Source organism: Sturnira hondurensis, unplaced genomic scaffold (genome assembly GCF_014824575.4).
Source record: "Sturnira hondurensis isolate 20B ecotype Veracruz unplaced genomic scaffold, ASM1482457v3 Scaffold0011291, whole genome shotgun sequence".
NCBI classification, from domain to species: domain Eukaryota; kingdom Metazoa; phylum Chordata; class Mammalia; order Chiroptera; family Phyllostomidae; genus Sturnira; species Sturnira hondurensis.
The window spans coordinates 154,367-178,166 of record NW_028083922.1 but is presented as its reverse complement, the minus strand read 5'-3'; the positions used below and the strand labels follow the sequence as shown (position 1 = coordinate 178,166).

Below are 23,800 nucleotides of genomic sequence, written 5' to 3'. Positions count from 1 at the left end.
CTGGGAATAACTACTGCCTAAAACCATTACTTATTTGAGATCTGCAAAAATCCAAATAATTTCAGGTTGTAAAATTAATTTAGAGTTCAGCCCAAAACTAAAGATGGTAGTATATCCTTAAGCTTTAAATCATTAATTGTATGTTTCAAATATTTAGGTATTTACACTGAATGTTCTTTATAAAACACAAAATCATTTGTCATCTCTGAATTTTTAAAAAATTGTGTTTCTTATTCTTTGTAAGTTTATTCCTGAGAAGAATCTTCTTTTAAAATTCTTTCCTTGATGTTCCCTATTCCAGGAAAACCAGTATTATAAAAAGACATTGCCTTAAGAACTGCTTTTATTTATTTTGTGCTGATGTAGCAAAAATCAAATCAGCTTACAAGCCTCAGCATTTTGATAAAGTAAACATTGCTAAACATTAACATTCTAAATCCATTTGATACTACACAGAAAGAAAATTCTCTTTAATGTGAGACAAAAAAAGAAGGAAAGAAGAGGAAGAAAATGATTCTAGTACTGCATGTGGCAGGATTAAGTTGCATGACAAAATAAGATGACTTCATTCAGTCATTTTTAAATATGCCTTTTCTCTTGTTTTGATTTTCATATGCATTTCAAGCAAAACCTCTAAGATGTCATTTAATTTTTTTGCTTTATGTTATTTCAATTATTATGTACAGTGTAACTGTAAGAATAAGTATTACAAATGCTTTATATTTTTCCAAATAAGTTATTTTGTTATATAAGTAAAATTCTTCTATAAAATCATGATGTCATAAGTCCTATCAACATTTTTCTCTTTACAAATTGACCTTCACTGGTAATTTTTTTCTTATCAGGTAGCCAGCCTTAGTTTTCTCATCTGTGAAATTAAGTAAAACAAGATGTTCTTTCTAGTGTTCCCCCACTAATTTAATTTTTTTTTAACTTGGCTACACTCTATCCAAGCACCTTCTCTGTTAGGCTGTAATTTGTCATTATCTCAATCATCTCCTCACAGAGATTTATATTATTTCACATTTAGCTTATTACCTGACTTTGATTTTTCATATATCTTTTAAGCAGTACATTTCTTCTGGAAACCACCCCCCCTTTTTTTTAAGTCAGTTTGGCAGCAGCAATGCATAGGGCCAAGCTGTGTTCCAAATTCTTAGTCATTCCTGGTGTTCTGCTATATCAGTCCTCAATTCTCTGTCACTGTGATCAGAGGTCCTTTAAAGACTCCAAATTTAGCTCAGCAGCTTAGTCATTGTTGATTTATCACACTCCTTAACAATGATCAGTAGCTGCTTCATTGGGTGAAAGGAACCATAGTACAGCAGACTGAGCATAACATACAACAGGTGACTCTCTCAGTATGTCCCTATCTTCCCCTACAAACTTTAATTCATGTCATGACTTGATGTTCTTCCTTCTAGGTTTACATATAATATCATACTCAACATACTCATATATGATTAATTGTATTTTTATTTACCTCCTTCTTGACATTAAATGCATTTAGACTCCAAATTGTTAAGTTGTACAGTTCCATCAGTTTTAACCTTAGAGATCCTATAGTCTATTTTACTTTAAAAACATTCAATAATTTCCTGTTTTATTACAAATAAAACTAGTTGAGGATTCTTATTCTCTTATTCCTTACACAATAGATTTTAAAATATAATTCTATATGTGTTCAATACAAATAGTTTGAAGTCAGAGGTCAATCCAATTGCTATATTTTAAATCCTTTTTTATGATTATTTTATTAAATGTTAAAGGGACTTATTTAAAACAAATCCTTTTTTTATTGTACTTGGGATCACCTTATTGGAGACTTTATTGATTGTTCTTTTTTTCTCTTGGCATACTAAATCTCTCTTTTTATTTTTTTTGGAAAACTCTCCCCACTGGCATTTAAAAATGCTCAAATTGCTTCAATCCTTGAAAATCCTACTTAAGCCAATGTGTTTCCCTGTATCTCCTCTTTTTCAGTGACCTAACTCTCTGATTATTTTTGGTGGGAGGGGCATAGCCTGATTCCATTTTACTTTTCTTGTTCTTAATCTATTTCAGTATTACTGCTAAGTCCTTCACTCCATTAAATTAGCCTTTGCTAAAAGAACCAAGGAATTCTCTGTTGCTAAACCCGAAGACATTATTCACTTATTGTAATGCATTTTTTTTTTTTGGCAAATCACTACAGATGCCAACCTCCTCACTGAATATTCTCTTGCCTTGATTTCTGAAGCACCACAACTTTCAGATTTTCTTCCTTAATCTTCTATAATCTTCCTTTTAATCTTCTAAAATCTATATTTTCAGTCTTGAACTTTCCACTGAACTCCAAACTTACATGACAGGTCCATTTAGATGTTTCTTAGGTGTTGCTAACTTACTAGAGATAATCTTTCCTTCCAAATATTTGATCTTTCTGCTTTTTCTCTTTCTCTGTGACCCTCAAATTTACTCAGAAAGCAGAGAATTGACATAAATCTCTACATTACTTTCCATATTCCAATAATAACCAAATAAAATTCATTACACACACACACACACCTTGCATTCTTAGATCTCTTTCTATCTCCAACACCGCTTTCCTAGTAGATGTACTGTTTCTTACCTAGACTGCTGCTATGCGCTTCAAGCTATCTGCCATTGCCACAGCTGATCCATTCTTCACATAACAGCCTTAGTGGCCTCACAGTGCAATGTGATTGCATCCTCAAATCTGCTTCATACCTGCCTCGGCTTCCCACTGCTCCCATGATGAAGGCAAATATCCATGATGTCCTTGCGTATTAACTATTTGCAATACCTGGACTCTGGTCAATATCTAGAATTGTTCCAAGCATGTGTCAAACATTATATCAGAGTAAGTCAAGAAACATAAGTAAATAAATCTAAATAAAAGAGCGGCTTGGCCCTGTCAAAGCAAAAATTGAGCTGGTCAAATTTAAATGGAAGACAATGATTGCTAATGTACTTGCCCCTGAGGCAAATTAGAGAATTTAGGTGATCTGTGGCCATTGAGGGTAAAAAAAAACCCCAAACTTTCTGTTCACTTTCTTACTCTCTGCTTGGTTTTGGCCACACATGTTGTGGTATTGCATTGTTATTTTCCACAAAAAATACTACATTTAAAAATTTTAAGTGATAACTGTGCAGTTTTGATCAGATAAACTTGTAGTGCCATCTTTTATTGACTTATGTTTGTGTATTATCAGTGACCAATTTCACTAAAGACAGTGTGCAATTTTAATTTGCATATAAAATGATTTTAATCTCTAGGTAAAATATAATTTTTACTTTATTGTTATTTAGTCCTCACCTATTCCAAAATATTAGGAGGAAACTCTTACCTTTGAAAGGATGTGAACTTGCTCTAACTATCCTTATTATGTTACTGATTTGGATAACCCAATGAGTCTATGAAAATCTCACTATTGGTCTTAATTATTCCAAACAGAATTTCATTATAAACATACATACCCCCTTTGTTTTCCTTATTTATTACCAGCATTTTAGTATTTTACTTGAAAGCAATTGACCTGTCACAACAGCAGCCCACATTTGTAATCCTGATAATCTTATGCAAGGTGTTTTAGCTGCTTTCTTTTAAACTTTGAGCCCTTGGCCTTTAGTGTGTTTTAGCTTCACTGGAGAGCGAAGATTTGCATGTCTCCCTGCTCTGAGCCCTAGTGCTTAGCCCTGCACTCGTTTTTATATAGCACCCACGTACCTTTATTTTTCCCTGGTAAATTTAGGGTTTCCCTTCTTATTTTTCTTTGAAACAGTGCAAGGATGTTTCTAAATATTGTTATGCACCTGCCTTTTAGTAGAAGTTGTGGTACTATCACATTTATGACCTGGCAAATATAGGACTAAAGCATCTTTAAGCTGTGAAAAGATGCATTTTTATTTGTTTGAAAACAGTTTGTTTGTTTTAGCTTTTTATAACCCTGTAACCAGTATGATGAATATCTGTCTTGTGCTTACAGCTTTAGCAGTATTTTGTATTTATATAAGAATTAAACTATAGTAAGGGTTTCACAAATGATATTTCCATAAGCAGATACTACTAATCTTTTTCATGTTTATGTTGTACCAGTGCCTTCTGAATCAAACCTATTTTTCCCTTTGTAATGAAAGCCTAGGAAAGCCCCACTGAAAATTTTCAGTTGGATATAAAAACTGTTCGATTTTATTGGTCTGGAACTCTTTAGTTAGATAGTAGGCCAGAATGACAGAATTCCTGATGTCAGGAGGCTGGCTGCGCCTTAGTGAAAATGTAATTATTCTTATTTGTAACATCATTATTTGTAATGAATTTCTTTCATCTCTTCAACCTTGGTGTGTCCTTGGAGATTACCATGACATCAGGCTTATAGTCAACTAAACTGGGAATAATAACCTCCTGAAGTTTAACAGGGTCAGTTGGTGTCCAGTGTTTGTCCCTATCAAATTAATGTTACTGTAATGTTGAGAAATGAAATTATACACATCAAATATTCCTGTGAGATCTAAGCACAAAAGAGTCTGCTTATCAATCTTGTTTATTTTCCTTTTTATTGCCTTCTATGATTTACTACTCATGCATTCTTGAACATCAAGACATTTTTCATACATTTGTTAGGTAAACCTGCACTATAGCTGGAAACAATCACATATAAGGGATTGCTATGAGAAAGTTTTTAAAAATATTTATTTATTTTTAGAGAGAGGAGAAGGGAAGGAGAAAGAGTGGGAGAGAAACATCAATGTGCGGTTGCCTCTCATGTATCCCCCACCGGGGACCTGGCCTGCAACCCAGCCATGTGCCCTGATTGGGAATCGAACTGGTGACCCCCTGCTTCACAGGCCTATGCTCAATCGACTGAGCTACACCAGCCAGGGCTGCTATGAGAAACTTTTTAAAACAGATTTTGATTTTCTGTTCAGATGTTACTATTAATAATTTAGTTAAAGTAGTATGGGTAAACTAAACACATTCAATTCCATCTTAGTATTGCAGATCATGTGGAAACTAAAGATTATCTTATGTATCTTATTTTTCCCCAGAAATCAAAAATCTCCACGTATGACAAAATGTGGGCCTTTATGAGCAGCCGGAGACAGTCAGTGCTCGTCAAAAGCAATGAAGAAGGAATCCAGCGAGTCCTCACCTCCGATTATGCTTTCCTAATGGAGTCAACAACCATTGAATTTGTTACTCAGCGGAATTGCAACCTGACGCAGATCGGTGGCCTTATAGACTCCAAAGGTTATGGCGTTGGCACCCCCATGGGTACGTTTATGTCAGCCACTTGTTCTTTGCTCATTAATCTTCCTTGCTGTGAGAAGGGGGTGAGCAGTGCCTCCGTGTGCCATCACAAAGTTTGTTTTTAACAAATGCATCTTGCTACATTCTGTGACAGTAGAAAATCAGGGAAACAATTTAGGCATCTGCATCTAAATGTGTACGCAATGAAAGAAAATTTGATTTCTACCACAATGGTCAGTAGACGTTTTTACTGAATCAGTGCTGAAAAATTTCATGAGATCTCCCTAAAGAACCGTCTCAAACTGACATTTAAAATGTTTTATGGATGAAATGAAGCTTTTGCAACATTTTTTTCAGATTCGTGATTTATCTGAAGAGTCTTTGGCTTAGAAAGTTAATTAAAATAATGAGCCACAAATGGTTTAGTTGAATATTTATTTTGTTTGTTTTATGTAAGAGAAGATACATACAGCAGACTATTTCTGCTATAATTTGCGATTCTAACATAGCGAGAATATTTGACACAGAAGTTTTTAATTACTTTTAATATAAACGTATAAAAATGATTGTGTTTTCAAAATCATACCTTCAGGAGCACATCATTTTAATGTGTGTTAAACTTATATTTCTAGTACAGCTTGGGTTTATTGCCCTAGTTTTGGGTTGATGGAGTGCTCAAAAGAGCGGCATTCTCGTAGTTAGATCAGCTATGGTTCTTTCCCTTAGGAAAAATTACATGATGAACCCAACAACTTCATGAATTTTTGTATCATCTAAATTCTGTTTAAAATTTGTGATGAGCAACTTTGCTAATTCTTCAAGCATGGTTGCACTCATTTTATGAATAGTTATATAAGCAAACTTGTATTTTAGAAAGGGGACTGAAAATGAACTATTAGAAAGTATCAGCATGCGCTCTGCATACTGATATTCTACATTTAGCCTTGTCACTTAACAGGATCTTGGATATGTCACTTGAAATTCATGGCCTCTGGATATTATTTTTTTAATTTTATTTATTTATTTTCAGAGAGAGGGGATGGGAAGGAGAGAGAGAGAGAAATATCAATGTGTGGTTGCCTCTCATGTGTCCCCCACTGGGAACTGGCCTGCAACCCAGACATGTGCCCTGACTGGGCATTGAACCATGATCCTTTGCTTCACAGGCCCGTGCTCAATCCACTGAGCTACGCCAGCCAGGGCAGGATATTATTTTTAATTAGTAAAATGAGGGGGTTATATTCAGAAAATCTAAGGTCTATTAAATTGTTAAGTAAATAGGATTTTTCAAATAGTATGACTGATAAAATACCTGCATTTAGTTTAAAACTGAGCTAGAATCTGTATGGGAAAGATGGCTAACTGATATCTTACAACAAATTTGAAAAATCAGGCATACTCTTAAACATTTATGCGAGGTGAAAGAAGTGATTTGTTAGGCTTCCAGACTCCCATTAACTTACATTTTCATTTGGAAATGGCAGGAGCAGATAAATGCATTTTTCAGTGTTGTTTGAAAGGAGTGAGGTTTCCATATATTTTTACCATCTTCTACTGTTTTACATTTCCTGGATGAGGGCAGAAATGTTTGTGTTTTGTTGGTGGAAGCCCATATGGCAACAGTGCCTGCACTTTTTGGGCCCAGAGTAGTTATTTGCTTAACAGATGAATTCTACAGGGATAAATATGATGGGGTAGCAAGATTTATAAACAGAAAGAAATAACTTTTAGAGCTGGGCATCTTACATTATTAAATGTGATGCCCTCATTAAACAAACTTGAGTTATCCAGGGTAGTGAGATTTGAGTAAGACTGGTGGAGGATATATAAGGACTTTGGAGTATATCAGATATTTTTCAGTAATGATGGTTACATTGTAACACTCATAATTCCCAAATTTTCAAATAAATGATTTTGACTTTTACTTAATGTAAAATTTTAAACTTGAGGGTTTAAAAATTTTTTAATTCTTACCCAAGGATATGTTTATTGATTTTATTTTTTAAATTTTTTTATTGTTGTTCAATTACAGTTGTCCAAATTTCCCTCCTATTGCTCTCCCCTCCCCTACCCACCTCCACCTGCTACATTCAATCCTCCCCCTCCCCCGTCATCTTGGTCCATGGGTCCTTTATACATGTTCCTTACAACCTTTCCCCTTCATTCCCTGTTATCCTCTTCCCCCCTCCCTTCTGCTCATTGTCACTTTGTGTTTTATTTCCATGCCTGTGGTTCTGTTTTGCTTGCTTATTTGTTTTGTTGTTTAAGTTCCACTTATAGGTGAGATCATATGATATTTATCTTTCACCTCCTAGTTTATTTCATTTAGCATAATGCTCTCCAGATCCATCTATGCTGTTGTGAAGGGTAGGAGCTCCTTCTTTCTCTCTGCTGCATAGAATTGCATTGTGTAAATATACCACAGTTTTTTGATCCACCCATTTACTAATAAACACTTAAGTTGTTTCCAGCACTTTACTATTGTAAATTGTGCTGCTATGAACATTGGGGCACATAGGTTCCTTTGAACTGGTGTTTCAGGATTCTTAAGGTATAATCCCAGCAGTGGAATTTCAGGTCAAAAGGCAGTTCCATGTTTAGTTTTCTGAAGAAATTCCATACTGTTTTCCACAGTAGCTGTACCAACTGGAGGTTTTTGTTTGCTTGTTTGTTTTGTAAATACAGTGTATCAATGTACCAGGAGTGTCTGAATCATTGTCTTGGTTTGAGGAAGTGCTTGGTAAAGATAAATCAAAATAGTGTATTATAAAAATCTCAAAGACCCACTGATATATTTGATATATAAAAACAATTTTTTAAAAAAGAAAAGAGCTCTTGGGCTGCTTTTCCTTTGAGCTGTTTGCAGACAAAGTTACAAAGAGAGCAGAAAACTTTCCTTCTCTGAGCACTGGGGAGAAAGGATTTGGTTATCATGGTTTCTGCTGTCCCAGAATTATTCTGGGAGTTATGTGCCAGGGTGGTGACTTCACATACCACAGTGGCACCAGTGGCAAGTCCATCTGTGAGGAGAAATTTGATGATGAGATTTTCATCCTGAGACATACAGGTCCTGGCATCTTGTCCTTGGCAAATGCTGGAACCGATACAAACAGTTCCCGAGTTTTCATCTGCACTGCCAAAGCTGAATGGTTGGATGGCAAGCATGGGGTCTTTGGCCAAGTGAAAGATGGCATGGATGTTGTGACAGCCATGAATAGCTATGGGTCTAGGGATGGCAAGACCAGCAAGATCACTGTTACTGACTGTGGACAAGTCTAATAAATTTGACTTGTGTTTTTATCTTAACCTCCAGACCATTCCTTCTGCAGCTCACAAGAGCACCCCTTTACCCACATCTGCTTGGGGTGCTGTGTAATCTTTCCTTATCCCTTCCAAGTGTAGCTGGACTGCAAAGTTAAGTTTATGATAATGAACTAAAAAGTAAACAATACAACAACAACAAAAGGAAAGACAATGGTTGAATTGGTTGTAAAGAAGCTATTTTAGTTCATTAAAACTATACCTGGAGCAATCTTTGCGCTCTCCCTGCCCTTAGCCATGTTTAGTAAAAGGTATTGGTTTATTGGGAAAATATAAAACAATTAAAAATTTAATAGGTATGTAAAATATATCTTAATATAACTTTTTAAATTGAGAAAAATACTGAGGACAACATTTTGGGATTTCTATTTTCTCTAATAAATGTAGATATGGAAGAACACAACAAATTAAACTATAAGCTTTAAGATAAAGATCCTTTTCCTTTTATCTGTTCAGCTTATCTAGTTGATCAATCCTTGCCCTGTTGAAGAAATATGAGTTATTTCACAAAACATTTACTGATATTAGCAAGACCACTTCCATGAGAAACTTATAGAAATCAATAATTCCAGTCAGAAACTTATATCTGAGTGGAATTATTTCTTTGTAGTATGTAGATTAGTGTGGTATAACAGTGTAATATATTAATGTTTTCATTAAAGTTAATTTTTGAAGAGTAGACAATAGCATAGTGATAGATTACTAATTTTCATAAGGACATTCTTGTAATTCTAATGTAAGGTTATTGGTGCATGCTAATAAAAATTCAAAACATCTGAATAACACTGTTACTTCGGAAATGTATAGATGAGAAGGAATATTTTAGAGCATTCTTCTTTATAATCACTGTCAAATAATAGTTAATTTACATTTATTAAGATGTAACATTATTATTAAAATGTCATTTAGCACATTTAACATGCATTTTGTTTTTATACCAATTCTGAATGAGATAAAATTGAACACTATAACTTAAATTTAAAGGAATAGATATACAAATCACTCTCCTACAGGTATTGCAATATATTTTTTGTTTCTCTTGTTCAGATAACTTTTTTCTCTTTGACCTAATAACATTAAGTTCTTAATTTTAGGAATTATATTTTATTATTTCATAATATGGCATAAAATTAAAACTGCATTGGACTCAGTGCATTATTAGTGAATTGTAAGTCTCATAGAACTTCATCAAAGAAGTATAACCTAGGAAGGAGAATTTTACACTTCACTCCCTTAGATACATTCATTCTGTAAAAAAGATTTCAGGCTCTGTCCTATCTCTGATAGCAATATGGCTTCATGAGTGATTTCTATTTGTTTAGCCACTAATAAACAGAATGGTATGCAATTCTAGTACTGGAAGGAGATTCTGACTTACCAAAATTTTCAACTATCATTGTCTGCAGTTCTCAACTAGTTAATTAGCTCTTCTAAAGCATTATTTATTAATCAAGTATATTGAAGATTATGTATAACATGGTATATTTACTTAATTTTAAAATTTGGTTAATCATAATACAAAACTAAACAAAAATAATACACTTAAGTGTGAAAAAATCTTATTGGAGGCTCTTGATCTTTTTCCTGCAAGAGTTAATAACACAAATACATTCAAAAATGAGCAAAATAGACTCAGTGACTTGGGCATAAAGAACAAACTTAGTGACCAGAGGGGAAGGGGGAGGGGATACCAGGGGAAAGAAGGGGAAAGGGCAAGCCATGGAACATAAATCGAGGACTCAGGGGCAGGAGGAACAATAGGGGATTGACTGTGGGCTTGGAGGGGCCAGGCAGGGTGGGAGAGAGCAATGGGGAAAGAGACCGGACACCTGTAACTGAACAGCAATGAAGAGGAAGAATAAGGGCTCAGTCTCTGGAAATTTAGATCAGTTCCTGAAATTCTCCAGGATTTTCTTTTTGCCTGCAGGTACCATAATCTATAATGAAAATTTCAGTCATGCTAATATTATAAATATGATTAAAGAGAACTTGTTCTGCCTATGTTATTGTTCATATTTTTAGATATTGTCAAGAAGGCATATGCAGTTAACTCAGCACAGGAGGTTAAAATAGAAAATACTATGTCTTTTGGAGTAGGAAATAAGAAATATTTTTAAATTATACATATTATTTCCTAAACATTCATGCTTCTTCTTAGTATGCTAAGTCTCCTCCTGTGTGATTCATCTAGGGGCCGGCCATCACCATTCATCATGCTGAATGGGATGATTACTGACCAGTGTTTTGTAAAACTGCTGAATGACTCAGATATATGCTATTTAATTAGGGGAAGCTCTCTTTACACAAAAGTTCCTTAGTGGAACAATCAAAATGATGTGCAGGTAAATGCTAAATAAGCATAAGCTTCTTTAATTAAGCTTGGGGTGACATTAAATCTCTTTCATAATTTTCCTGACTGCAGCAATGTTATTATAATGTGATATTTACTGTATGGTAGATATTTGAATTTGTAGGTGTCCTTACTCACAATAAGTTAACTGAATTTCCTATTTCATTCAAAAGAATTAAGAGAAAAAGAAAAAAACAATGCTAAAGGAGGTAAAGCCAAAAAATAAAATCACAGCAATTTTCATTAAGGGATATTTAAAATGCGTGATCCGTTGCAATCTTGCCTTTTCATTCACCGTAGGTGATAATCACCTTATCAGAAGAGGGAGCATTTCTACTTAAATCCTTTTCATCTACACTGCCTCCCGTCTGACTGCCCATGCCAAAACCCTTCTTGGCCTCTCTCTTTCCAATGTTGAGTGCATATTGCTCTTTGAGGACTAGGCAGACTCAGCAGTCCATGAGCCGTAGGAAAGCAGCAGTCTAGAAAAAAATCCATTAGGACAGTTGGTGTTATTTTGCTTTGCTGTGTTCAATTTGGTAGAACTATTGTAAAGGGACTAAAGTGTCTCATTAAAACTATTTCTGTTCTAACAATAAGCTAGTTGTCCACTTTATTCATTTGTTAGTTCCTCACAACTTTGATAATGTGTGTGAATTTTGTCAGCTGAGAAGGGAATTGAGGGAATTGTGCTCATGTTTCTGCCTATTGTCGATGATGCTACATTTTCTATAATCTCATTTATTCCCATTTTACTCGTGGTGTTTAATCAATAGTAAGTTTCAAACATTCAGTGAATAATAATTTCTGTGAGCAAAATTCAAATTATATTATAGTCATAGAACTGCTGAAATATGTGATACAAAAAGAATGTAAATTGGCAATGTAAATTAAATATATTTATAAAGTTTTAAATACTGTTTAATTTAAAGACAGTTTTATCACACACAAAATTGTTATATACATTTGTGTCTGTAATATTTATTAATTATAAATATTAAGATATATTATTTCATAATTAGAATTTAATGTTACTTTTATAAATGTTTATACCATATTTTACATTAAGAAATACATAATAGTAGTAGTCGAGAACTTTCATCTCATAATGATACCTTTATACATAATAAACCTAAAGTAAAAAAAGATGTCAATAGTTTGTACCACTTACTCTTTACTGTAGAAGTATACCATTTGACATGTAAACAATGTCAAATTTCTTTTTTAACTTCTATTTTCTAATGTTAAATGTATGATATCTCAGTAATTTTTTTTTTGCTATTTGATGAGGTTAAAGACATAGAATTGGAACTAGAGGAGACATATTGTTTGTTTAAAGCATATGACAGTGCTTATGAAAATAGAAACCAGTATGAGAATTATGTGTTTCTCATTTTGCTCACAATCCACTCCTAGAATTCCCGATTCATGTTACAATAAGTACTGTAATATTTATCATTATAGATGCACAAAATTGCTGGCTTTCAGTTCTTTAGTTTTACTGACATGAATGAATACATTTATCTTCATTAGTTGAACATAGTGCACAAAAATTGATGCAAATTATTCATCTTTCTGCAGGTCAAACTTTCTATTAAAATGCATTATATTTTTTCATTGCACAAGTAGCAAAATTTTAACATTAGTGAAGTAATTTTGAAGGCTAAATTGAGATCAGATGATTTTCAGAGTCCAAAATAAACAGAAAAAGTCAAATTTTGCCCATAGAGCTGTACATTCCTGGCATATTTATTAAAGTCCAGATTTCATGTCACTGAAAACAGATGAGTCTCAGTAAGCTATGCCTGTTCCACAGACATCATCAGCTGACATGGTATGTTAGAATCTAGGAAGCTTCCAGAGAGAATTTGATGAATTATGAGCATCAGTGTGAGCAGCCTTCATTAATATTGTAAATGCTGACCAAATGGTAACAAACCGTGCATAAATGGATAATTCTCATGAAAACAGAGTTCTGATAGACTTTATATGAAAACATTGGCTCATTGAATTCATTTAGAATCGATCTGAAGCTGATTAGTCCAAGGTCATGGGTTCAAATTCTATTATAGATTAGTTTGCCAGATTAAATATGTCAGACTCTGATCCTTTAGTTAGCAGAACTAAGTAAGATCAGTGAATAACACTTATTAGAAAAAATGAATCAGAGCATAGAGGCAAATTGTGTAAGTACTAAATTACAGAGATTTATGCATTGTCTTAGTATGTTGCGTAGACTGTGTGGCCTCTGTAGTCAGATGATTTATGTACACATAGTAGTTCTCTCTCAGTGTCCAAGGGGTCTTGGGTACAGTTATTGGGACCTTATTCTATAGCTTTAGGATATTGCTACAAAATCTTAGGCAAGAAAATGACTTTCATAGATTTCCAGTGTGGACAGATTACTAGGTCTCATTTAGAATGGAACACTTTTATCTGCCATTTACCATTCTGTGATTGGAATGTTAAGAGCCGATAATTTGTTTTCAAGATGAGATTGCTTTTCTTTTATTCTTATGATTCTCACTCATGAATTTCTTATACTCCTACAGATTGAAGGCTTTCAATGAGATGCTTTCAAAAGAAAATACAAGCAGTGGTGGTGACAATTATTCTACACTAGTATAGCTGATTTGTAGTAGGAAATCTGAAACGTGTCTCATGAGTTGTATATTAAGTTGATTGAATGATCATATATTAAATGATTCATTTGAAATAAATATCAATATAGTATAATTAGTAGGTAAAGATGAAGTAAAGTCTTAGATAGTGGTTGGATTCATAAAAATGACTGAAGACAAAGTTGCAAGTATGCATAGCTACTTATTAGGTAATTAAAATATTTTACTTATGCATGCACTCATTCAACAAATATTGTGTTCTTACTGTGTGATGGGTGTTATACTAAGAAAACAGAAATAACCCCAACTCTTATAGAAGTCATAGTCACTCAGAGTAAATGAGCTTTAAATAAATAATCACAGAAATTATTTTTTTAGTCACAAATTGAGGTAAGTTCTATGAAGGAAAGAACAACAATGTTTGGTATTATTTAACAGAATTATTGATTGAATAAAACATAAACCTGGACATAGAAATATGGAAGATTGAATCCGAAATGTAGAGAAATTTTTCTTAGCATTTTTTGAAAACAAATATGTGGGAGAAAGTATCCTGAGAGAGAATAAAACCCATCTTCTCCTGTGGAAAAGGTTCTAAGAGAGAACCTGGTAGTCTGGTTTCAACTTTATTTTAAAATTTTATAATGAAAAAAACAGTAATAATAAGAACTCTAAAAGCACCCAAAATTTGTTGTACATTTAGCGCATCCAGAACCAGCGTAGGAACCAGGGAGCCGTTTCGTAAACTTCAGCACAGTCAGCAGATGCTCTCGGGCCTTTTGTGGTAGCAGGTCTTTTACACGGGAAGGCGCAGGCCAAAGGAAATTCCTGGCTATTGATCAAAATGCAAATATGACAAAGACTTTATAAACTTACTTGTCCACCTAATTTGTTACAGATGGTCAGTAGTAGAAGTGTCATCCAAGTCTGCTTAGGGACCCTTTTTAGTCTACTGAATTTAGTAAGAACGTGAGAAGGAGCCCCATGTCAGAAGTTTTAACTTGGCATATTTTGGTTATTTCATGATTGATATATTATAATTAATGCAATATTTAATTTATAAAGACATTTGTTTGAATGGTTACTGTGTGGTAGGCAATGTTCTAGGTACCAGATGAAATAAGGTGAGTAATGGATGATCAATTGCCTATAACTGACAGGTGACCTGGTCTTAAGCCAAAATTTAAGGGCTTTAAGTTTTGGGTGTATGTGTTAGAAACATGATCAGACTCAATTCCTTGAAAGAAGAGAAATAACTAAAGAATTTTTGAAGTTCTTTGAGGCAAGTCCTTGGAGTACTCTATGCTTAGTGAATATGGTATAATCACTCCCACAAGACATGTAAATTGCCATATTTTAGAAAGTGCACAATATCTTGAAGTGTGAAAAATTGGAAGAAACCTAAAATTATGACTAGTTTACTTCACAGAAATACCTTCCCAAACCCAAAGAAAGCAACTATGGAGATGTTATATGATTCTGTCATACACAGCATGTACTATCGTTATTACATGAATTGTTACAAAATATAAAACAAAGAAAAGTAAGGCCTTCTAGAAAGTTGACAGAGAGGATTTGTCATTATGCAAAATAGCAAAACTTACATAAAATTTTAGCAATATATTTAAAGGATTTCTTTGGGTGCTATTAGGAAAATCAAAGGTTGTATACTTCCGCCCCCCAAATAATTGGTTTCATCTATCTGCATATACAAATATATTTAAGTAACTTTTATAACTCTTGTCCCCTAAAGTATCTTGTAAAGAGACTTCAAAGCCAGGTGTGATGACCTGCCTTAAGGTGATCTGTGTGATGTGAATTCTTATGAGCTGGTGTTTCATGAAGCATATAAACCATAAATGTTAAAGAACATATTTAAAATTCAACTTGATGAGCTTTAATAATGTGTAAATTCAAAGACAAGGAGAAATGTATCTAGGCAAGGACCAGAGCGATCTAACAAGGGACAAAATATTTTTTTCACAGAGACAACTGGTGTAGCAACAGTAGTAATTAATTATTGTTATATAAGGCAGTGCTTTTCAAATTAAGGTTAAAATACAGTAACTAATGCAAACATTAATAGATGTGAAGGAAAAAATCCTTCCTTCAAACATAAGTTTAACAATTTCTAACAAGTTTTTTAATGCTTTTCTTTTATTCATTTAATGGACAGATGAAAGTCTATATTTCACTAATGTAAAAGAGAATTTGCCAGAGATATAATTATTGTGGAGTATTCTTATCTGGCCAAGGAATCTTTTAAATGAGACACAGATGTATACTTCCCATAAAGAGAAGAGTATGAGGGGAATCCCATTTTGGAAATATTGATATAATGAGTTTTGGAATGCAATATCTATAGAAAGCAATAATTACTGATCTTTGCAATTTATTAAAGCATACAGAAGCCTGATTTTAAAGAAAAGTTTTGACAGGATATATAGGAGATTGCCAGCATATGGATAATGTGGTTTTAGCACACTTCACTAAAACATATTAAGTATTAGACAACTTGCTGTGCAACCTTTAAAGCTTTTTATCAATCAATAAACTTCCCCATGAATTCAATATAATGCTGATTCTATTCACTTTATAATTTCTGTACTGTCCAGATGTATTAAAATAGGACCAAAATGTTGGTATATACATAAAATTGTGAGTTTATAAATAACATGAAAAGGACAATCAAATGAGTTTATCAATATATTGTGTTTAGTAGGCTTAGACTTAGAACCAGGTATGCATAATACCCCATGCTTTCCAGTGTACAGGAAAGAAATTTAGTATGGCAGAAATGAAGGGAAGGATGGATGGGGAAATAGGAGAGGAGGGATAGAAATAGGAAGGGCAGTGAGGAAGGGAAGGAAAAGAAACAGAGAAGGCAGGGCAGGGAGAACGAAGAGAGAAAACATCCAAAGAGGGGAGGAGAGGTAAGGGAATGAATAAGTAAGGAGGGATGAAGGGAGGAATCAGGGGAAATGGAGGGAAAAAGGGAAAGAAACTCATTCGACACAAGTTAGCTCTGAAATATTTGTATGAGACTTGTATGACCTGTATATAATAGTCACAGTTTATTTTTCTAAGGTGATTTTATCTGTTGGGAGGCCTTTCAATGCAATTATAAATTTATGTAAAATCTCTTATCAAAATTTAACATTTATGGACATTGGGAGACAGGAATTGTTTTAGTAGGGAAATTCTATGTTGGTGCACTTGTAGAGTTTATCTGTGCCTGCATATATACTGTTACTGTTTATCGCTTGCCACTGTCCGCCTCAATGACTCCTCTGAGTCCTCCTTTTGAGCCACAGGTCGTATGCATCTGACTTGTCAAGGGTTTCACTCTGCAGTAATCATAGTTTTCAATGACAGAATGACAAAACCTGGCAATGACTTACTTTCATTGATTTTATGCCTTATATTATCCCATCCTGTTAAAATCCTCAAAATGAGGTATATTAACTTTGTAGCTTTTATTCTAACCAAATGCCATTTACACATTAACTGTGTTTACACTGGAAAAATGAGTGTGATGAAGTTTACGAGCAATGGGAAATATTTATATTTACAATAAGTGCTGGAAATAAGAAGCTCAGCTAGCAAGACCAAGATGTGTCCATAGTTGTTAAAAAGTGGTGTGCTTTTATTTTTCAGTGTCTTATTTTGTGAATGAAGTGAAGAATATTGTCTTTGAAGACATGAGAATAAAAATCCTAGTGCAGTTCAGTGTGTGTGATGAATTGGCAATAAAATAATATTTATTCAATATTGCTCAAGATGAGAAATATGCTGGCTGAAAAATATTTCTTAGCAGGATCAAGAATTTTTCATAGTTGAAAGTTTATTCTTCAAGTCACTATCTGCCAAAGTTTTGCTTATAATAGTATTTCCAGAAATAAAACCACAGTTTATATTTGCCACACATGTCCATTTTTGCAAGTAGTATCAGCACAAAATTTGTTTCAGATACTGCATTTCTAAATGAAAGATATATTTGATAAACTACAATTCTGGTTAGAATAGATATTTCCTCAAATAATTATTTTGTAAAGAATATCACTAATTAGAATGATAATTCAGAGTAAATATCACCTAAAACTGGTACTAGGGTAGATTTAGTAAATTAATGAAAACTGGATATCCAAACAAGATAGCCTTAACTTATGGTTTTTAAATACATGTCAGAGAACACAAAAGGCCCAGGTTGTTGCTTTTACATTGTGTTAGGAATGCCTTAATCATTATTCGCCTTATAATAGGAAACATTTGTTGAGAACCTTTTATATGAGAAAGTTTGAGGGTTTGGATAGATGGTAGATAAGATAGGTGATTAGATAAATTGATAAGTAAATGATAGATAGATGATAGATAGATAGACAGATAGATACATCCTCTATTCCAAAGAGTTTATAATCTACTAAGAAAAAAGTTCACATGTTGAAAAGTAAATAGTAATAATACTAGGTGACTAGGCTGAGTGACCCAGGTAGAAAAATACTGTGGGCTGAGGTTGTAATTCCTGAGATGTGAAGTAGCTAAGGGGCAGATTTTAAACTTCATATTTTCATCAGAGTAGTATTTGGAAGAGAGTACAAAACAGAAACTAAGAGGTAGGACTTTTTTTTTTTTTACTATAATTAAAATATTTGAGCCTGGCCAGATGGTTCAGTTGGTTGGAGCACTGTCCCAAATAGTTGCAGGTTTGATTCCCAGTCACAGCAAATACCAAGGCTGCGGGTTCTCTCCTTGGTCTGGGAGTGTACTAGAGGCAACCGATCATTGTGTGTGTGTGTGTGTCTCTCTCTCCTGAAATCAATAAACACATTCTTGGGTGAAGATTAAAAAATATATTTGAGTTCTAATTATAGGAAATAATAGTGCCCCCTTTTAGGAAAGCTGTGAAAATGTTATGTAGAAGTCATGTACTTAAACATTTCTTCTGAGTAGGTTATGAATTATGTTAAAGAAATAGCTGTTCAAGTGGATGTGGTAGCTTTTCGCTTTTTCAACAGGCTGCTTCCTATGATTCTCCTTGTCTTTCTACTTTCAACTTGTCTATTCTTGTTAAACGAGTAATACCAAATTAGTCTAGTACTTTAATTGAGTAAAAATATATATTTATCCCTTATGTAGCAGAAAAGTTTCCTGACCAGGTTTTTAATTGCTCTTAGCAGAAATAAAGCTTTAGTTATAGTTGTAGGTATATTTAAATCAAAACAAGATCACAGCAACATTGAGTGCAAGCTAGAGTTAGTATTTTTCTGTGGGCTGAAAAAAAAGCAATTGTGAATGAACTTGTGGAGAAAGATGGAAGGTACCTGTAGTGTTTTAGGAGAGCAGATTAAACTTTAGAAACAGGCTATTTCTGGGTGGGAGAAAGCAATAGGACCAACCACTTCGGAGCTGTGACCAGGTTGCTCAGTTGGTTAGAGCATTGTCCAGATATGCCAAGGTTGCAGGTTCGATCCCCAGTCAGGGTATGTATAAGAAACAACCAATGAATGTATAAATAAGAGGAACAACAAATTGATATCTCTCTTCCTCTCTCCCTCTTCTTCCTCTCTCTAAAAAAGCAATGAAGGAAACAGTCTTTTAAGACATATTAAAAGATTAAGGTACTTCAATATTCTCCTATGATTCTGGGAAACTCATTAGAAAATGTATTACTATCACATTACAGCTAATGCTATAATGTGAAGATCTACCCCCAATAGCATAAATACCAAATTTTATTTATATTGTTGCCTCCACTGAAAAAACATATCTCCTCAAAGCATAAAGTGGAATACATAAATAAATCCCCAAATGACAACATATTGATTGCCATGGTAATACCTGAAAGATCCAATGCTGTACAAACCTGTCATCTATGTTAAATAAGAAGATAGGTTGTCTATTCTCTTGAAAGTATTAGCTACCCCTGAGTACAGCTTGTTTATGGTTGCTTTAAATTATTTCACTTAATAAAGGGACATGCCATTATTTCTACAACAGAGGTTACCACTTTATTAATACTCTGCTTCCAGTGTAGAATAATTCCAAGACATTAACCAAGTATCTTTTCATTCTGTTTCCTATTGTAAATTTCTACTTGCTATTTTATTTTCCAGTGCTCTGAGTTGAATTTGCCTTTTAGAAGGAGACATTTTCTTCTACGAAAACAAAATTCATTTTATTTTCAAAATCAGAAAGTCCACACACCTTATTCATCTTGTTAAACTTCTCTGTTGTTTTCCAGTTGTTTTTCTCTACTGGAACAGAACATTGGCACACTTTGGAGCATCTAGAAAAAGCCCTGTCCTTGTCTTGTGTTAACCTTTAAGTGTGAAATTCTGGGTTCCTTAAAATAGTTAGCATCCCCTCTCTTTTTCAGGTTCTCCATATAGAGACAAAATCACCATTGCAATCCTTCAGCTGCAAGAGGAAGGCAAGCTGCACATGATGAAGGAGAAGTGGTGGAGGGGCAATGGCTGTCCAGAGGAGGAGAGCAAAGAGGCCAGTGCCCTGGGGGTGCAGAATATTGGTGGCATCTTCATTGTTCTGGCAGCCGGCTTGGTACTCTCAGTGTTTGTGGCAGTGGGAGAGTTTTTATACAAATCCAAAAAAAACGCTCAATTGGAAAAGGTAAATGTCAATTTTTTACAATTTAAGACAATTCTTGTCATAATAAAAGAAACTATTTTTGATATTTCCCACCAAGGTTAGTGGTTAGAAATGTAACTGTTAATAGGTGTCTGTCATTCTTTTTATAACAAGGGTTCACAGAGAGAACACATGATGAACTTAATGATCATAAATTTACATATAGATGTTTAATGGAGCCAGCTTTAAGGCAAGGGCCTCTCTCTCCTCTTATTGAAACCTTAGAAAAAATGATACTTGAAGTTCACTGCAGTTAGGTTAGTAGAGGGAAATAATGATGAAAACAAAGATCAGAAACTAATATGAAGGGGAAAATACTTTTCTGCAGATAAAACATGTTTTAATACACAATACTGATTAATAGTTTCAAGATAAAGAGTAAATGGAATTTATACTTGAAGATTTTTAGTCAAGTAAATCTTAAATTGAAAAAACAGTTCTCATTTTGGAAATTACAATTAATTTTTAAAAATGGGTGAATGTGTGAAAGTATTATGATTTTTTTTGGCATTTAATTTTATCCTTTTTATAGTTATTTCTTAAAGATTTTATTTATTTATTTTTAGAGAAAGGGGAAGGGAAGGAGTAAGAGAGGGAGAGAAACGTCGACGTGTGTTTGCCTCTTGTGCATCCCCAACTGGGGACCTGGCCTGCAACCCAGGCATGTGTCCTGACTGGGAATTGAACTAGTGAACCTTTGGTTCACAGGCTGGTACTCAATCCACTGAGCTACACCAGCCAAGGATAATTTTGTTCTTAATTAGCCCTTTATTTTCTTGCAGCAATGTTTTATGAAGAACATATCTTAACCTCAAAAATATGAGATTATTGTAATTTTCTTAGAATTTTAATGTTATTTCTCTACAAATATCTTTTTTATTCTACATTTAATAATTTGCAAATCCTATTCAGATGATGTATGTCTAATGCTATAATTTCCATAGATAAATACAAGGATGGTTATTTATTTTTGAAAAATCTGTTATGTGGCACTTTTTTGTATGTAAGTTTATAGTCTGCTTTAACCTTTAAAAATCTTCTGACACTTTATTTCATACTTTTTATACAGAAATACTTTTTTGGTTTTAATTAAAAACATTTTTGGGTTTAGCTGCATCAGAGTCAGACTATATGTTCATTAATATTTGAAAGGTTTATTAATTTTTTGTTTAATGTGAGTATAAAATGTGAGTTTAAAAATAATAACACAAATATAAGAAAAATATATTGCACTAATATTCTCTGAAGCACTCTCAACTGTAAAACTATTTTTCAAAACAAAAATAATTTACTTATTTTCCTTTGTCTAATAATTTATGTTGCAATTACTTATCCTTTCAGAAATCAAAATTTTAGATACAGCGTTTCTCAATTTTTACATTACTACAGTAATTTTTTGAAACAATGTTTTTATAAGTGAATATTTTGAAGAGTAACGGTTCAATATTTGAAAAATTCAAACAATCACATGACTTATTTTTTCACAACATACAGGATCTGCTGACTTGGCTGAATCAAGTATTTCTTGCTTTGGTGTAACTGACAATAAGGTTTAAGTACATACTGTATGTTATAATATTTTTTAAATAGTATTAAATGAGTTTTAAAATCAAATTCAAAAAAATAAAGACAAAGTATATTGACTCATCAATGTCCATTTTTACTATAATTTGTCAATAGATGTGATATTTGGTTAGTTAATACTTAAAGTAAGTCCAGAAATTATAGAACAAATTTTTTTCTAGTTGGAAACTTAAATAATTCACATGTGATGATTTTCTTTATTTATAGCTCAGTATTAAAATAAAACAAATGAATTAACCTCTTGACAATAAGTGTATTCTGTTGCCCTCTTTGTGTTTATGATGTGATTTATCTAGACCATGTCATTATGCACAATTATTTTATAAGCATTCTGTTTAAAAACAAAAGAACAAAAGATATAGATTTAACCCTGTAAAGTAATTTTTTATTGTCAGTATAAATAACTAATTTAGTTGAATTTTAATATAACTAGCTCTCTTTAATTTCTGTGTACCTGTACGGCCTTATAAAAATTTTGTGAAAGGAACGTTCCTTTTTTTGACAGAAGTAGATGAAACACTACATTGGAAAGAAGGAACTGTGTTGGTATATATGAGCATTATTAATCACATTCCCCAATGCTTTTCACACACTGTCACCACATGGCTTCCATATCCAAAGTCGAATTCTCTAGTTAGCAGGTGAGGCACTTCAGAATCTGTCTCTGTCCACCATTGTAGTTTTACCTTGTGCTTCGCCCCAATTGGTAATTTCTTCTCTAGCCACACAAGATCACTTTCAATTTTCTAAGGTCATGTAGCTTTTAAAAACCTCTTCCATTTGACCTTGTGCATTTTTTGACCTGGCAAACTCCTACTAGTGTTTAGATATTAGGCATTCCAGACTAGGTGTCAAGACTAAGCATCAACTTGCCCATAAAGCTATATCTAGTCTATGGATGTAATAGGTTTGGGCACAGGACACAGCTGTTTTCACAAGGTAGTGTTAGGTTTTCATTTCCTATTCCAGTGAAAAATATGACTTCTATTTGTCCCTTTTTTCACTTAGCTGATTTCAGATACTGTCACCATTGGAAAAATATTTTCTCCCCCTTTGAGAATGTTGGGGAAGGTATTTTGCCCATTTCAAATCACATCCATCAATCAGCCTAGATGCTTTTTTCTCTATTTCATTCACATTTGTTGGGTTTTGTATGTGAGTGCCTGTTTCTTAATTAGACTCTTAGTTCTGATAGGACAGGGACCTCCTGTTTGTGGGTTGTGTCTCCAAGGTGGCCAGCAGTATCTGTTGGCGTAAGGTCTACCTATCTATCGTATCTCTCTCCCTCTCTCTCTCCATCTCATCTATCATCTGTCTATCTATCATCTATTTATCATCTATCTATCATTATTTACCTAATCTTTCTTTCTATTGATTTAAATGAATAATCAAGTAAATACAGCAATCGATTTTAAAAAGTCTACCATAAAGAGTATAAAAGAAATATTTTCTATATAATTCAATAGAATTATGTTTAGCAAATAAATAATTATGGGTTTATTAGAATAACCCATTTTATTTACTATGATATTTAGGCTCTTGGACTCAATTCTTCATTTTTTTAGGAAAAATGTATTTGAGCTGTACAGTTTAACACCTTACTTAATTTATTAAAATTAGTCAGAAAATATTGCTAGATTTTATTATTAGGATATGCCTATGGACATATAGAAATTCATAATTAATTTACACTTATAATTGTGCCTTTAAAGTTTTAACTTAAAAGTATGATGAATATTTGCACAATTCTTCATTTACTCCAATAATTATTTATTGAGAACCAAACATGCAATGAATTATGTTTTGTATATTAAAAATAAACAAGGATATATTATATTCACCATTGAACCCCAAGGTAATTTGCTCTCTATTCTCTCTTCTCCTTCTCCATTTTCTTTCCCTTTTCTTCAGTCTACAATATTCTAGTACTTTTTAAACAAACAAATAAAATTTTCATTCTTTACTTGAATAGACTGGCAGGTATAATACAAATTTGGCATAGTTGAATATGAACTTTATAGATAAAAT

General features: G+C 33.3%; 2 protein-coding genes across 2 annotated transcripts in view; both read left to right on the top strand.

The window, feature by feature from the left end:
- The window catches only part of GRIK2 (glutamate ionotropic receptor kainate type subunit 2), a 589,700-nt gene that overhangs the window by 555,547 nt on the left and 10,353 nt on the right, over positions 1 to 23,800 (top strand). Inside the window, exons 15-16 of the mRNA XM_037059704.1 lie at positions 5,050 to 5,275; positions 19,920 to 20,170. Coding sequence (XP_036915599.1) covers positions 5,050 to 5,275; positions 19,920 to 20,170 — 477 coding nt within the window. The remainder of the gene's footprint in view (positions 1 to 5,049; positions 5,276 to 19,919; positions 20,171 to 23,800) is intronic.
- On the top strand, positions 6,395 to 8,530 carry LOC118996352 (peptidyl-prolyl cis-trans isomerase A-like; the record flags this gene model as incomplete). Its single annotated transcript, XM_037059705.1, has 2 exons — positions 6,395 to 6,416; positions 8,097 to 8,530. Coding segments are annotated over 2 exons (456 nt in total), but the record flags the coding sequence as incomplete, so codon positions are not given.